Consider the following 18,348-nt stretch of genomic DNA (forward strand, 5'->3'; position numbering starts at 1 on the left):
AGCTCTGCATGACAGGGAGCCTGGCTCACATGCTGAGAGGGAAAGGTTTGGGGTGGAGGAGGGGCTCACATACTTTCCTGTCTCTGAGATCACAAGTTAGGAAAGGAGGGGGTGGGGAAATGAATATGAAGATTAGCAGAACTGAGCTCCTGGCTATCTGGAGAGCTTCCAACTATCCATGAGTGAAGGATTATCTTTCCGGGGAAAGAAGAGAGAATGGGTGCCCATGCCTTGTGGGCTGGGGCATAGGTTTGGCTTGAAAACAAAACTACTCTTACTGCTATAAGGCAATTATGATACTAAGCACGTAGGCCCTCATCCTTCCATTCAGCAAACAGCCTGAATACTGGGTTGTGTGCTCATTCTCCAGGGTAGTGGGAAGCAAAAATGCTTCTCCCAGACTGCTGAATAGCTGTAAAGTCTTTTACGCTACTATGGGCCGAACATGCCCCCTCCAGAGTTCCAGAGAAAAAGGATCCACAGAGCCATCTCCACTGATCCTTTGACAGAGAACTGCTACAGAACAGAGCTCCGCGTCAGATAGGTATTGGGCATGTCCTGCACAGCCCTCCCCAAAGCTTGCACTCCCCTGGCTTTAAATGATCCACACAGGTTCTGCTGCCTAGGGGACCTCAGCACCCACAGAGGAGGGGGAGGAGGGAGATTTGCTCCAGAAATCACCTTTCCTGGTATGATTTCAAAGCGCTTTACAAAGATAAATGAATTAACCCTCCCAATATGCCAGTGCAGTATTATCACTGGCTCATAACCTGAAGTGCCAGAGCTGCAAAACAGAACCCAGATCCCTTGATTTCAAGTTCTGTGCTTTAACCACAAGGCCTTGCTCTCTAAAGGGAAAGAAAAGTCATTTCTAAAGTTTCCTTACCTGTTACTGATCAGAGATTATACACTGAAGGGATATTCCACCATTCATGTTTGCTTACATTTTGCATTCAAATGAACCATTTAGGGCAAAGACCATACTTTTTGTACCGAATACACAATAGGAACTCTGTCAACTGGAAAAAAAAATCACACTTCTGTCTGAATATTTTGTACTTATTATTGTTACAAGATCACTAGAAGTGAAAGAGCTACTTGAGCTACCAAATACAGGATAAATTAATCATAGAAATGTAGGACTGGAAGGGACCTCAAGAGATCATCAGGTTTAGCCCCCTGCACTGAGGCAGGACCAAATGAATCTAGACCAGTGGCTCTCAAACTTTTGTACTGGTGACCCCTTTCAAATAGCAAGCCTCTGAGTGCGACCCTCCCCCTTATAAATTAAAAACATTTTAAAATATATTTAACACCATTATAAACGCTGAAGGCAAAGCGGGGTTTAGGGTGGAGGCCGACAGCTCACGACCCCCCATGTAATAACCTCATGAGCCCCTGAGGGGTCCCGACCCCAAGTTTGAGAACCCCTAATCTAGACCATGCGTGACAGGGGTTTGTCCAACTTGTTCTTAAAAACCTCCAGTGATGGGGATTCCACAATCTCCCTGGAAAGCCTATTCCAGTGCTTAACTACTCCTAGTTGGAAACTTGTTGCTAGGAAAGTTTTTCTTAATCTCTAACCTAAATCTCCTTTGCTGCAAATTAAGCCCATTACTTCTTGTCCTACCATCAGTGGACATGGAGAACACCTGATCACCATCCTCTTTGTAAAAGCCTTTAACATAATTGAAGACTTATCAGATTCCCCCCTCAGTCTTCTTTTCTCAAGTCTAAACGTGCCCCTTTTTAAAAAAATTTCTCATAGGTCAGGTTTTCTAAACCTTTGATCATTTTTGTTGCTCTCCTCTGGATTCTAATTTGTTCAAATATTTCCTGAAGTGTGGCACCCAGAATTGGACACCGTATGTCAGTTGAGGCCTCAGCAGTGCCCAGTGGAGTGGGACAATTACATCCCAGGTCTTACATACAACACTCCTCTTAACACACCCCACAATCATATTAACCATTTTTGCAACTTCATCACGTTGTTGATTCATATTCAATGTGATGCACTATAACCCGCAGACCCTTTTCAGCAGTACTTCCACCTAGCCAGTTACTCCCAATTTTTGTAGATATACATTTAATTTTACCTCCCTAAGTGCAGTACTTTGCATTTGTCTTTACTGAATTTCATCTTGCTGATTTCAGACCAAAATTCTCCAATTTGTCAAAGTTGTTTTGAATTCTAATCCTGTCCTCCGAAGTGCTTGCAAGCCCTCCCATCTTGGTGGCATCCACAAATTGTATAAGTATATGCTCCACTCCATTATCTAAGTCATAATGAAACTATTCACTAATATCAGACCCAAGACTGACCACTGTGGGGCCTCCTAGATACCACCTCCCCATTTAACAGCAAACCACTGATAACTACTCTTTGAGTACAGTCTTGCAATAAGCTGTGCTCCCACTTTTAGAGTAATTAACTCTCCCATTTTTTCCCCCAATTAAAACACAGAAACCCACACCACTCAACTATAAACTAGGTCAGCACAGGTAACAAATAAATTGAACTGTGGGACAGGAAAGACCTGGAATATTTTGTCAGTGCAGCACTTTATAGATAGTTAAGGTCTCAATGTTTTGTTTCTACTGTTTGTCTGTCTGTCTGTAATAGTATGATCATAGAATCATAGAAGATTAGAGTTGGAAGAGACCTCAGGAGGTCATCCAGTCCAACCCCCTGCTCAAAGCAGGACCAATCCCCAACTAAATCATCCCAGCCAGGGCTTTGTCAAGCTGGGCCTTAAAAACCGCTAAGGATGGAGATTCCATCACTAGGTAACCCATTCCAGTGCTTCACCACTCTTCTAGTGAAATAGTTTTTTTCTAATATCCAACCTAGACCTCCGCCACTGAAACTTGAGACCATTACTCTTTGTTGCTACAATGGTGGAAAAGTATAAGCGATACAAAGCCTAGCAAATATCTGCCAAAAGATGTCTGGGGCTTATTTTTGCATCCATTTCATGCAGAACTAAATCAAGGTAGATATTTTTGTTGGTGCTAAGAAATCAAAGGTGAAGTTGCTTCAGAATCTCTCAATTTATTGAAAGAGAGTCTAAAGAAAAACTTTTTACATGAAAAAGTAATAGGTCTGAAGTGAAAACTGAAAGTTTCAGTAGAAATCTGTACTTGATGTATCAACACCACTGATCAGGTTATATACCTGAATTAGGGATCTGTTCCAAAATCCAGTGAAGCCAATGTGAGTTTTTTTATTGACTCCAGTGAGTTTGCATCAGGCCCTAAATATACACCATAGATTGTTTCCCTGACTTGATCACATTTATATAATTCCCTGGCTTGACCAAAAGGATCTGAACTAGAGTAAATTATTATTTGATCATCGATGTGGCTTAGGACAATTTCAGACAAAAAATATCTTCCAAAATGTGTTTAAAATACAAGGATTCCTTAGTATTGTTATCATCCAGGGACCCAATACATCTTTTGTCACATATTTGTCTAATTTTTTTGATCATAACTCTGTGTTTATAAAAGTTTTCCCAAGCCCATGCAGCCATTAAGTACCATAAGAAAAAAAAATTTCACAGCAGTAATGTTGACTACATAGAGGCCAGATGAGTTACAGTATACCTCAGTTTTAGTAAATACTGAATATAATCCTAAAAGAGCAAACACTCTCAGTGAGACCTTAATTGCTCTCACTAAAACATTCTGACATCTCCTATTCCAAGTATAAATAAAGAAAATGGTTACGACAATAATTACTCATAGATGCCACAGCCTTTTTTAAAGTTAAAGCAACCAGACCACATGATGTGGTGTCTGGCTTTAAAACAAACAAAGATTCAAAACCATTTGCATTCTAGGTGCAGAGGCATTAAAACAATGTATCTGCTCCTACAATGCAAATAGTTTTGAATTGTGTTTTTTGGTTAGCTTTTTTAAAGTCAGACAATCAGTGCATCATGTGATCTAACTGCTTTTGGAAAAAATGCAGTGTTACCAATTTAAGAGAGGTTGTGGCAACTATGCAATATTTGCTTTATTTATACTGTACTTAGAATAAGACATGCCAGAACGTTTCAAGTGTCAGGAGGTTTCAAATGGCCACTTTAACTTTGAAAGAGACTATGGTCTATATGCAGTAACTTATTATTTATTACTCATATGGTTACACCTATTTTCCATTTTTTTTCAGAATGGAGGGTAAGGGTTGCTTATTGGCAGACGCTTTAATATATCAAATTTCAACCCAGGGCAATTTTTCCAGACAAATTGAGACTCCGAATGTAATACAGTCATGGGACTAACAGTACGATAGAAAGGTAGCCAGGCTTTAAATATAGTTGCTTTGCAATATACCACTATAAGCAGATCATGCCAAAATAATGGTATTTTAATATATATTCTGGGAGGCTATATTATGGGGGAGGGATAGCTCAGTGGTTTGAGCATTGGCCTGCTAAACCCAGGGTTGTGAGGTCAATCCTTAAGGGGGCCACTCAGAGATCTGGGGCAAAAATTGGTCCTGCTAGTGAAGGCAGGGGGCTGGACTCGATGACCTTTCAAGGTCCCCTCCAGCTCTAGGAGATTGGTATATCTCCTATTATGATAATGCAAATGAATTTTATATCAATACTGTGAAAATATAGGCAAAAGAGCTCTCTCTCAAATTTATAAATGAACAACACAGCAACCTCTTTATGAAGTATAACAGTCTTTTATAAAAATGATTGCCTTCAGCTAATTATAACATATATTAAAAACACAAGGAAACATTAGAAATTACGTAAACCATTATAACAAGCAAATACTGCAGATCTTTTCAAAACAAACACCCCCAGGACAAAATTTCAAAGGTAACATTCTGTAGGCATTCTAATCCAATTAGGAATACAGTTTGTACATTTAGTCTTCAATTAATGCATTAATTTAACAGTGACACCACACCCCACCACCCCCGGCCCTGAAAATGTGGTGCTACATTAACATTTCCTCATATAATTCCAACTTTAAGGCATAAAATCTTATTGTGACAGTCTGAAACTTTTCTGATTTGCATAGCTAGATATTATAAATTTGCTTTTGGCTTATTGAATTCAATCACTTTTTCAGAGTGAAGTTTAGCAATCTCTTCCTTGGTAAAGCCAAATTCTAGAAGTATCTCTTCTGTGTGTTCTCCTATAAAAGGATCCCTTCTGGGAGATGGGGTAGCTGGAGTCCTTGAAAGAAGAGGAGATGGTCTAGGACTTATCTCTTCCTGATCGTTCTTGATAAAAGAACCACGCTCTTTGTTATGCTGGTGTAAGGCAACTTCATCCAAAGATAAAACAGGCGTCACACAGGCATCTGTGCCATCAAAGATCCGGCACCATTCTGCCTGTGTCTTCTTGGAAAATATAGCTGCAAACGTTTTCTTCATTTCAGGCCAGTCAGAGAAACTCAGCTGACTGGGAAGCTTATCTAAATCTAGTCCCAGTCCTAAAAGGATAAAAACAAAGTTGAAATGAGATGTACTGTACTTTAGGCACGCTAATACAAATAGAGTAAATGCTTTTTCTGCAGCCCATAGCTCACCCTGCTTCTCAAGCACATTTACTGCAGGCAGCCTGAGACAGCATTAGGGTCATAGCACATTAGGCTTCAGTTACAAGTGGTTTCAAAATTTATTACAGGGCACACAATTTGAAAAAGGAAAGGAAAATCAACCATCCCTGGTTCCTGCCATTATATTAAAGTGCATCAGATATAGGCTCATAAAGACAGCACACACTGGGCACAGAGCTAAGAGCTATATACTTTTGACTGTATAGCTCTGAAACAGAGGGAAAAATAATGTAGAAAAGATAGGGATAGAGACCTTATTGCCTAACAGACCGTCTCGATCTTTAGCTTCTATGATTCTATCATTTGTACTGTGACACCTTTAACAAAAAAGAAATTGAAACAACTTTTTTAAAAAATGAAACCTTACTGGAAAATGCAGCAAAAATGTGGAGATCCCCTATCACTTTACTTTGATGCTGTATCACTTTCCCCCATTTCTTTGCCTCTATTCTGCCTGCTAAGAGCTTGTCTACACTTGAAACACTACAGTGGCACTACTGCAGCGGTCCAGCAGATGGAAGAATTCTTCCATCAACCTAGCATTGTCTATGACGAGGGGGGGGGAGGAGTCAATTTGACTACACTGCTCCTGATGTGGATTTTTCACACCTCTGAGTGATTTAGCTGGGTCAATCTAACTTTCCAGTGTAGACATGGCTTTAGATTGCAAGCACTAGACTCCATATCTTCTTGCATGTCTGAAAAGCACCAGATTGCACCATACAAATAAGAAAATCACACAAATCACAATTTTTTGCCCATAATGTTTTCCTGCATCTAATGTTATAGCAATGAATAGTCCCAAAGGCTGCTTATGAGTATCAACCCCCTTCTTCTCCCCCGTTCCTGTTCGACTGAGCAGGGAGAACCTCACAACAAAGGACGGGCACCACCAAGCTTTGCTAAAAGCCTATTAAGCATGCTCATAAGGGACTTTTCAATCACTTATAACTACAGCTAGTCAAAAAAAGGGAATCCTTTTCTGCAACAAATTTTGAATTTTTTTTATTTCATCCCAAATTTGTCAAAAACTACAATTTTTTTCCACAGAAAAGGATTCAAAGAAAAATTCTGTTACAGAAGAAGTCACCCTCCAAGAAGGCTCGAATGTCAATTTCACATGTGCCTGGGCTCTTTGGCTCTCAAACCCAGAACAAGAAGGCAGGAAGAGCACCCAGGCGCTTTGCCTCCCAGTCCCTGGAGCTAGCCTGCCCAAAAAAAAAATTATGTCAATTTCACAGGCAGAAAGTGAAATTGACAAGAGACGTCCAGGTAGGCAGCCAGAGAGCCGTCATTTCAATTTTCCCCATGGAAACTGAAAATTTCAGCAACACTGCAAAAAAATAAATTTTACTTCACGACATATTCTAGTTAAAAAAATTCAGCCAGACCTACTTACAATCCAACCACTCTACTCCCTCCACTCAAAACCTGAAGATGTATGTACTTCCAGACAAGCATAATTTACTCACAAATTCTCAAATTCCTGCCATTTGTGAGATATATGAGTAAACTAGCAAAGAATCCTGTGGCACCTTATAGACTAACACGTTTTGGAGCATGAGCTTTCGTGGGTGAATACCCACTTCATCGGATTAGCAAAGAATCCTGTGGCACCTTATAGACTAACACGTTTTGGAGCATGAGCTTTCGTGGGTGAATACCCACTTCATCGGATGCATCCAATGAAGTGGGTATTCACCCACGAAAGCTCATGCTCCAAAACATCTGTTAGTCTATAAGGTGCCACAGGATTCTTTGCTGCTTTTACAGATCCAGACTAACACGGCTACCCCTCTGATACATGAGTAAACTAGCAATTTTTTAGGAAAACCTGTTGAGTTTTCTTTTAGAATACAGAAACAAAAAAACCCATATCCTTTCAGTGGAGACCAAGCCTGGAAAATTCCAGAACAAAGAATTTTTTAGAAAGTTATGAGTATGACAATACACTATAAATGAAACTATTTTTGCTACTTAACTTTAGCTACTAAGCGAATATTGTAATAATATACATACACTCACAAGAAAGGTGTAACTATGAAAATGATCAATGAAATGTCATTTCAAAGAGGCACTTCTATATATAACAAGTAAGGCTTCAATTTAATTTGAGTCTGCTAAGGAATCTCTTTTCCAAATGCTTTCAAACAGGAAAACATGTGAAAAGAGAAGATATTTTTTCTTCTACCATTCCCAGTTACCAGTAGTACTTTTCCTTCCCCCTAACCTGAACTCTTTGGTTCAATCTCTCTCCTTCCATTGCTAAGGAAACTGATCATTCATTGTGTAATCATGCCTATGCTTCAGCACACTTCCACTATCTTAGCTAGATCAGGATCAACATTTGGTATATGAAATGGAGGAGAATCCCTCTATACTCAAACTACTGCTACAATTACCACTGGGAAAGTGCTTCTTGCAGGAACAAAGGCACAATTCAGTTAAATGATTATTCTATAGGATTTCCCTGCATAGGCAAATTGTAAAAAGTAGGAAGGCATGAGCTAGAGTAGGATTCCGATGCCCAGTTTAACCCCTTGATGTATACTCCAAGAGATTCCCTAGGAAGTTTACTTTAAAAGATATATAATAGCAAAATACCAAAGAAGTATTTGAGACAAATTAACAAAAATAAGCAGGACTTGAAAAATATGACACCTATTTGAAATTTGACACCTAGCTGTCACCTATTAGCTAGGGATGAAATCTCATAGAGTGCAATGGAAAAAAACAGGGGGTGAAGAAGCCTTCTCAACCAAGCTTCAGGTGCAATGCTCTGATGAGAAGCCCAGTCCCCATTTACCATCACCTTAGGTTCCGAGTAAGGAGGGGACAATTAGGATTTTTACCAGGGTGCTGTTTCTGAAACATGGTTGGACCTCTATCTTTCACACCAGATCTAGGCTACTAGATGACTGATTAAATAAAGATCCTTCCACTTTAGTTGCAGGAAGGGAGAAAGAGCTTTCTGTATCTTTGCCACAGCTTCCTGGCTGCTGCAAGGGTGAAAGAGCCTTTTTTACCCTACCCCTCTTGTGGCATCTCCTGGCTGCTGCAAGGCAGAGGGGATGGGAAAAGAAAAAGTCTCCACCATCCTGTCCCTCCACATTATTTTGGGATCTTCCTCCCCTGTGACTAATTCCAGTGCCTGCCTCTGTGGTGCCCCATAGCTTCCCCAGAAATATTAATGTTTTGCTGCTGCACATAAGGTTCTGAATAGCAGCTGTGATAAGGAATAAAAATGAATAAAATCTTGTCAGTAACACTCTGCTGCTGCTTGGAAAACATACTGAATCTGTGTATCTACAGACTCAGAAATACAGAAAAAGCCCAAATGAAAGGTTCAAGTTCCATGTAACCACTGACGGAATTAATCATTGGGCTAATATCTTCTCTTTATAATACCCAAATCAATCCCAAAGAAAGATAAAACCAACTTATATTAGTTTAGCATCCTCAATCAAATTAAATTTTCTAGCTACCTGTCAGCGACACAATAGAATTAATTTTGTAGGGATTATATTATTAATCCTGACTCAAAATACATTGCTAAAATCAAAACACATTGTGCCATGTGGATACTCAGTTCTATAACAGCTAACAGAGGAGTTCAATTCTATCTCAACATAAAAAATTAAGTCAAATGATAATTTGTGTATGTAATTCTGTTTCAATACTTGAAAATTATCAATTTGAAATATTGTTTTATCATTAAGGCATTTAGCCATGTGTGCTTAAATTCTATAATTTATTTTGGCTTAATGTAGTCAATCCATCCCAAACAGAACTATATTATTATCTGATTACACATCATCTTTAAGTATAACTGTGTAAAGGAAAATTAGCAGAATTTACTCTAAAGAAATACAACAGCACACATCCTAGAATTTAGTATTACGCACTCATTTTCCACTAACCATTGCAGACTTCAACTTTTAAATAAATATGAACTCATAGCCTCTAAGTACTACAGCTTTTCATTTTCCAGTCTGGACTTACTATTTGTGGTATAGACAGACAGGATCATAACAAGAGGAATGTAATCAACAGGGAAACAATTTATACAATACAGCACTCTTCAGGATACCACAGCATGTCCAACTCCATCAGAACATAATCAAAATTCAAAATGTTTTATATATAGCATATCTGGTATAGCAATTAGGAATTGTTTTCAGTTTATTGGGTTATGATTTTAATCGTTGTATTTGCTTAGAAAAGGTCAGTAATTTACAGTAGTACAGCTTTAAACACAGTGGTTTTCTTCCACTCCCAGGGAAAGAAAAATAGTTTCCCCTGTATACTTTTGCTGTGTGTTGTAATTAAATGAATTACTGCAATATATTATAAAAACTATATTTCTACAGATTCTTAGAAAAGCAACACTGAAAGTGGAGTCCTACTTAAATTCAGATAAAAATATAAAATATTGAGCGAAGATAAAATTAATGAAAACCCACTGGCCTGTCAGATCTCAATTACTGCTCTGTTACACTAGTATTTCAGTGAGGTTATTTAAAGGGACATTTAAGGAACTTTAACAGTTTCTTTTTTAAACTGCTAATTTTGTTTTCAAATCATTGTGCTGCTACATACAGCTGATTTGAAGCTACGCTGCCATCACACGACTGAAACAATAGGCCAGAGCTTTCTTAATTTTGCCCATGATTGTAGCCACAGATAAAATGTGTGGCACTACAATTAATATAGAACTATATAACCAATTCTCACAAATAATTAAACCTGTCAAAAACTCAAAGGCAGCAGCACATTTTACAGTGTTCACTACAATAAGCATTCATTGTTTTTTCTCCTCCTCCACCCCAAAGTCTAACATAATAAGTCTCTCAAATTACATTATTTTATAACTGGAGAATAGACTTTGTGAGCAAGAATGTCAGAAGGTGAGTGCTGTAATGCCCACATTTGCATGCTTAGTTTGTATATGCAATTATCATGATTACACATGAATGTAAGCAGGTATACATCCAACTTCTTATCTGCATTAAATAATTGCAGTCTGCATACAACAACAATTACAGGTGCAGTGAAAGCAGGACTCCTTGGGGATCTAAGAGGGAGGTAGAGGACTGCTTTTATTATACAATGATAAAAAAAATTCAAACTTTACACATTCACAATAATTCTTCCTTCCTTCAAAACAACTCCCCACAATTTCATAGCTTATTGTTGAGACTTTCAGTGTAAACGAAGTGACACAGTGAAGCGCCACAGTGAAGCTCGTTTAATTAGCAAGAGACAAATTAATTTGTCATCAAAATCTTACATTTGACTTCAAATAAAAGCTGAAACTCTACATAATTCAGGTTGTATAACGTGTAATCAGAAAACCATTTACTCAACTTGTAGATTTTTTAAAATAGCAAACCTGCAATTAATGCAGTATGATCAAAAAATTTAAATAGCACGTGTAAATCTACTGTAACTTTCATTATCCCAAATAGGGCATAATTATAGAAATCCTCTATACAGATAAAGACTATAACCCCAAGTTTTTAAGGTGCCTTCTAAGATGTTTTTATAAAATTCATGCACAGTGTGGGCTGACTACCTCAAACAGTGAGACTGGGAGGGGCATGCAGCGCGCTATATGTTTAAAACTTTAGAGCCTGTTTCTGCTCTCTCTAGTGACAATCTAGATTCATAGACTCCAAGGCCAGAAGAGACCAATGTGATCATCTAGTCTGACCTCCTGTATAACTCAGGCCACGGAACTTTCCCATCTAGAGTAATTCCAATTTAGTCATTGGAGTCAGACCAGCATAAAACTGATGAGAAAGCAGAATCAGGCACTTAATTCCCTCCCTCCCTCCAACTTAAATTTGAAATGTATAGTGTTCTGCATGCCCATGTTAGTCTGGCTACCGGACAGCTAAGTACATATTGCCAAAAGCCAACAGAAATCTGTCAAAACAAAAACAGTTTGCAGATCACCTGCAAGATGTTCTGCCTTCTTTTTAAGAGTGCAATCACCACTCACTTCTCCACTGTCAATGCAGCTCTCATTCTGGTATCCCTGCGCTGGAGGGCTGGGATGAGCTTGGCACAGAGATCAGGCATGTGGCCTTTCGCATCTAAAAGTTCTGCAGCCAGTACTTGTCATCCCAAATCTGTATTACAATGCAATCCCACCAGTCAGCGCTCATTCCTTTGGTCCAGAAGCCGCACTCCCTTATCTGCAGCTGCTCCGTGAACACCACCAACAACCTTGAATTGTTTTCCACTATGTCCCTCAGCAAACTGTCCTTGAAGAAATCATCATATCCCCTGTTGTTGTTGTACTTCCTAAAGGTCTGCAAATACAGGAGAATTGTGTGTCCTGTATTTACAGTGTTCACGACAATAGCGCAGTATTCTGTGTGCTCCAGGCAGCTGTCAGAGATGGCAGACACTGAAAAGTGCCACACAGGCTTGTGGGATTTTTTAAAAAGACACAAAAATTATGGGTTGAACAACATTATGGGATGCTGGGAGCTTGACCCGCTAGACCCCAGAGATTCCTCCAAGAGTCATTTTTACCCCACCAACATTGCAAAAACTTTCCCAAAGGCACTGTGCCAGACAGAGGAACATGGCATGTTGGGAATACCTACCCCTAGCGCTCCGCACTTTGCACTGACACAAGCATTCCTGGTAAGTATGCATAGCGCCAATACAAGTAGTCAAGTACACCAGTGCCTGAGAAATGTACAAACTTTGGCAGCTGTACACCAACATAACTTGTTTCAATCAAAAACTGTAGTGTAAACACAGCCTATGCAATTCTTGGAAACAACAGAAAAAATAGGCTTGTTCTAACTTCAGAGTTAAATTTTGTTAAAAATAAAACTAAAAATGGTTAATTAGGAAGTTGGAATACTGGAATAAAATTTCGGTGCCTAAAATTAAGCAGCCGAATCAATATTTAACGACCTAAGAGGTCTAATTTTCAGAGGTGCTCAGCAGCCCCTGCCAACAATGCAAAATCCAAAAAAAAAAAAATTACAAAAACTAGCGCCATTGTTTGGAAAGTCAGAGAAAGTTATAATTTCAGCACCCCACCTTAAAGCATATTGCCAGTACCAATTACAAGGGAAACATTTTTTTAAAAGAAAGATAAAATAGAAACATCTGGAAATGTTTTGCTTTCATTGCTAAGGGGAGAAGTCATGGTCTAGCAATTAAAGCATCAGCTGTGAGTCAGAAATCTGAATTCTAATCCCAAATGTCTCTCTTCTCTCTGTGCTGCAGATTCTCCATCTGCAAAATGGATATAATGTGTACCTCTTATGGTAGAGGTGAGCATTAATTCACATGGCTGTCAAGTGCTTTGAGATCCTCAGAACAGAAGCAGTAATTCAAAGCAGCGGTACTATTCACAGGCCTTTAACTTACCAAAAAAGAGTTTCTTGGAGCTTGCAAGCCCTGAAAGGTCACATATGCCAGCTACCGAGTGAGCTAATCTATTCATGCCCACGCTCCTGTAGTAGGAAGTTGCACAGCTAGAAGAGACTGGAGGATTCTCTTATAAATAGGCTTGGCAAGATTTGGTTTAAATCCACAGACATTGGTAAACAATTTCAGCTGCCACATTGAAATCAATGAAAAAAATTCATCAGTACCAGATGGAGCGAGCGTAGCCTCTCCTGCACTTTGTTTGTGCAGAGCTCTAGTGTCAGCAACCCCACAGCTGCACAAGGAGCCCTCGACAGCCCTGTAGCCAAGGATCCACTCACTCACTAACTAGGAGTGAGGGGGCCCTCCCCAGGCTGGAGCCATTCAACAGTGGTGTAGCCTCCCCTGTGGACAGGGGCTCCTCCTCCTTCTCACAGTCTTGGCTGGGAGTCTCTGCTCTGCCCCACTAGGATGGCAGCTTTCCCGGCACCTGGTGCCTGCAGGGATCAGGTGTCATCAGACCTGCAGCAATGCAGTGAGCCCGCTGCAGCCCCTGCTCACTCACTCTCTGCACAGGGGTGTGGAAAGGCAGCCCCCAGGCTGGAGCTGTTCAGCAGTGGGGTGATCTCCCTCACAGCAACAGGGCTCGTCCTCCTCATTGTGGTCCCAACAGGATCAGGACACCTGCCCAATGAGGCTGGCCATGAGGCCAGGCAAGGATCATTCAGAGGAAATAAACAATCAAGTGGCAAAGGCCTACAGTAGCCAAGGAGATCTTATTAATTAACACAACAGTGCAAATTTCAAGAAGATCATGAATGCAATTACATTTGTTGTTGGGGCTCAAATATGTGTGTACAATAAGGAGGAGCAAGTTTGTTGTTTTATGTCTGTAATGAGTCACAAAAGAAAAGCTCTAGAAGAACACTGCAGTGAATATCCTAACACCAAACTCGAACTGGTGAAAATGTCTGGAAAGGGATATGAGGACATTTTACTCTGTCAAGTTCGTAAAACAGAAATCTCTGAAAAGTTAAATCGTATTGCTGAATGTATGAACCGTATGTCTCATTTGAAATTAAAAGAAAGTCGAGCAATGGTAGGCCAGACTTCAATAGTAGCATGTTTGGGAAGATTGAGACAAAATATGGAAGAAGTTACAGATTTTCTACATGATCTCGTATGTGCGTTGTGCTCGGAGGCAATTCCAATTCCAAGGAATGCTGTCCATGGTTCCAGCTTTATATTATGCAAAGTATGCACAAGTATGCACCAGTGTCCACTAACCCAGTACGTCATCAGCTGGAAGAGAAACACCTGCCCAAAGTTTTCACTCACCAACAAGCTGTAAATAAGGATCTTTTGAGTGGTGAGAAACTGTCTTTAGACACTGATGAAACCACAGAGCTTTTGGGATGGCCAGCAATGAACGTACTTGCAGTATACTTCAGTGACAAAAACATGCAATGTGGAGGTAATTTCAACTAGGATTCAAGATGTGTTGCAAGATAACAGGCAAATGTGGGAAATCTGTATGTCACTCAACAGTGACTCCCCAATGTACATCCAGCTCTCAGTAAATGACTGAAAGAAATGTATCCTTATCTGCTGCACATTCCATGTATTGCTCATCTTTTGCATACAGCCATTAAGCGTGCAATCTAAACGGATTTGTTCCAAAATGTCAACAAATCTGTAGTACATTTTCCAGCGATAAAGTCTGTACAAGCAACAGCATGAGCCCATCAGGTTTGCCGGTTTCCCCTCATGTTGTACCATCATGCTGGTTTGCCTGGCTTGAGGGAGCAAAATTTATGTGCATTGGGACTGTGTGACAAACTCATTAAAGAAGAAGATGCAATCATCGCAAAGAAGGCAATGAAACTATGCTGGATGGTTGAGGATGATGGAAACCAGCAAGAACTGTATTGCAAATTCTTTTTTCTTTATGTATTTTTGAGGAAAATCCACAGGGTTCATTTGCAAATGGAAACAAATGTACCCTGGTTACATCACATTGATACGCTGCTTTACTGCAATTTACAAGTTGCTGCTGTTTTATGTAATGCCTTAAAAGAACTGAACTTTGAGTCAATGAGACCCAAAAGGAGATTCTTTTCATCTGCAGTGCAGGCTTCTGCATCAGAATTTCAAAATAAACTGCAGGCAACCATATCCTGCCACCTGCCAGATGGACTCTCTGGATTAAGATCTCTTCTTGCCATCTGTAAAGTGTTTGTATGCCATCTCAGCCTTGACAAATGGATCAATTTTAGCAACTACAAAAATATTACGTATATTTTCCATTGCATGGCAGAAGAGTTCAACCACAATTTTGACTTGTACATGGCATGTGCAGTGCCCTGGGATGACAGCATAACAGCAATTGAATACCGAAAAAGTGAAACCCAGTCCCTGCCTGTCATGCCCAGTGTGGCATTGCATGCACTAGCAGCGTCAGTAACTTAAGTGTCCATGGAAAGATCATCCAATCTGTTCAGAAAAGTTCAAAATAACACTTCCATGAACCTCTCTGAAGACTAACTTGGACAGCTCAATTTTTTTTTACTACAATGATGACATGAGTTGAAATTTGTAAAGCTTTCAAAATCTGGTATCGTCTGCTGATTCTAGCAAAAGACATAATAGGCAGTCTAGTGCCTTTAACAAATGGCCCATACTTATTTATATTTTGTTCAAACCACCTAACTGTGGGAACAGAAGACAATGGGCAAAGTTCTGTGAATTAGACTTCTGAATTAGTCTTGTTACAAAAATAAAGCTTTAACTCTTTGAATCTCAACATCTACTGTCACTAAATAATATCTGACTCTCCCTTAATTTCCCACAGCTGTGAAAATTCAAATAGATAATAGAAAAAATGCTTTAAAATGGGTATTATCTATCAAAATTCAGAAAAAAATACAAAAATTGAATTCTGCCAAGCCTACTCATGAATGAGTTTACAATCTCTGTCCTGCCTCCCTGTCCTAGATCCAGTTTCTTTTCTCTACTGAAACTACAGAGCCCGTGGAAGTTACTGGAGTACTACAAGTGAAGTACCTTTTGTACACACCCCCATTTACTTCTGGTTGCTGGACAGGGGCAATGTGTCCCTGTGATCCATCATCACTGTTTGTTTATGGGGAGAGTGCACGTGCACAAAAGGAGAAGGAAAATCTTCATCCCAACAGGACCAACCTCTTAGTTCTGCCTGAATGTGGAGATGTTGCTGTCTGGCTGTATGACCCCTTGTAACGTTTCTTCAGGTCAGCCAGCTAGGGAATAACCATCTGCTTGAGTTAGGACCTAAAGAGTATGCCTGAGTATGCCTCGGCCATCCCTCACCACCATTCCCTGGCTATCAGGCTAAGCAGAGTCTGAGTGCCTCGTTCTCCTCTTACTTACACCAGTGTAACTCCTTTGCTTTTGATGGGGTTATTCCTTATTTACACTGGCGTGAAAGGAATCAGGCCCTGAGGCTCCACCCCTGAGAAGAGGGCAGGTTGTGAGAGGGAATTTCATAAGGCTGCACTCAGCATTACATAGCTATTTCCCAAGCGAAGTGCCTCTTCTGAACATGGAAGAGATGCTGCAATTACAAAGGCTGGGAAACTTATGACAGGGCAGCAACATTGGAGGCAAAATGTTGGGGTTGTTATACCAAATGAATAAAAAGTTACATACTCCAACTGGGATCCCGGCTGCACTCAAATTAATTATACTTAACACTCTATTCAAAAACAGGCTTACAGCAGTCAAAACAATGAATAAAAACTATTATTTCAAAATAAAAAGGGTGAAGTGTTGTTTATCACTGTGCATAACATAGCAGAGCTTTATTATACTCAGATATTTAGACATTTGCCTTATGCACCTCCTATCTTGGTGTTTCTTCTACTTGCAAAACAAAACTGAAATTAGATCAAACTGAAAGCAGATTCTTGCACAGTTCATAACCTGAATATTGGAAATGGAACACAAACCCCAACTCTTCCTGTGTAAAGTGTACATACGTTCTATTCTAAAGGAGTCCCAGTCTTCTGACTGGAGAGAATGGAAAGGTCTGTCACTGAGGATGGGGGCAAGATGTGGGAAGCAAGGAGCACATCAGGTTTTAAGTACAAGAGAAAAGTCTAGTGAAGTCTACTGTTAAACATCTTTTATTAGTTTGTTACTTTACCTATCATGGATTTTTAGAAAAACTTGCGTATAGTATTTGCAAGACAGATTAATAACGTGACAATCTGATGTCAGACACTACAAAGCTTTATAAAATCTGGCAGTAAAAGTTACTTTACAATAGCCAACTTGTTTTAAAAAATTCAATTTAACCTAAAAAGTCAAATGCTATTACGAACTATCTACACTGCAAGTGCATTTTAAAATAGTTTAATTAATTTCTTTGAAAAATTGAAAGATATTTTTTAATTTGCAGTCTAGCCTAAAATCTTGCATTCCATCCACTATAAATTTTTAAAGCAGATTTATAATCCTTTGAGAATAGTGGTTTACAACGAAATTGTTCAGTAGTTCAGTCACAAAACAACACAGTAGCACATCTCCAGAAGAAAATCTGTAGTTAAAAATATATATTTAAAAAAGACTTACCCCTTCAAATGTTACAAAAGATAGTTTATTCAAAACTGGTTTCAGAAGGTGTCTTGCCAAATATAATGGATTTCATGGAACAAATCTCAAATGATAATGACGTCATTTCATTCAACCACACTTGGCTGAGGAAAGGCCCATGTGTGAACCAACTGCTGAAAGTTACTTACCCTTTACTAGCTGCTCATAGAATTGGGGCTCAATGGCACCAACTGCCATGAATTTCCCATCTAGGGTCTTGTAGGTCTCATAAAAAGGTGCTCCGCTGTCCAGCAAGTTCTCCCCCCGAAGTCTATTCCAAAGGCCTAAATTTTGTGATTTCCACAGGAAAGAACTTAGATATGCTGCTCCTTCTACCTTAAAGATTTATTTAAAAACAACAACAACAACACTTTAGAGTTACTAGTGAAATCGCTGGCAATTCCACACAAACAAGTATTCATAAACTTACAATTAAGGTTAGGATTTTGAATTGTAATATTCTCATAAGAGCAATCTTGCCTTTAAAATAATGTGTGATTCAGGAGCCCTGAAAGATAATATCAGATTGGCATAAGACATATTAATATACTGAACAGATGAAGTTTCTTATTTTATCAAGCTCCTAGTGGTTCAAATAGCAAAGAAATGAGTTGTAAGGTAACAGGCCAAGCTCAGTGGCTCTACGGGACAGTAAGGGCTTCAGCACTTAACTGGCTGAGATAGGACTGCTTGCAGAAAATGTGAAAGAGGTCAAAAGATAAAAACCTCTCTCTA

At 39.4% G+C, this 18,348-nt stretch overlaps 1 protein-coding gene across 1 annotated transcript in view; it reads right to left on the minus strand.

The window, feature by feature from the left end:
- Positions 1-4,680: 4,680 nt before the first annotated feature.
- AMACR (alpha-methylacyl-CoA racemase) overlaps positions 4,681-18,348 on the minus strand; it is a 28,534-nt gene continuing 14,866 nt past the window's right edge. Inside the window, exons 4-5 of the mRNA XM_045021240.1 lie at positions 17,763-17,949; positions 4,681-5,457 (exon numbers count right to left, since the gene is read on the minus strand). Coding sequence (XP_044877175.1) covers positions 5,048-5,457; positions 17,763-17,949 — 597 coding nt within the window. The 3' untranslated portion in view covers positions 4,681-5,047. The remainder of the gene's footprint in view (positions 5,458-17,762; positions 17,950-18,348) is intronic.

Source organism: Mauremys mutica, chromosome 6, assembly GCF_020497125.1.
Source record: "Mauremys mutica isolate MM-2020 ecotype Southern chromosome 6, ASM2049712v1, whole genome shotgun sequence".
Taxonomy (NCBI): Eukaryota; Metazoa; Chordata; order Testudines; family Geoemydidae; genus Mauremys; species Mauremys mutica.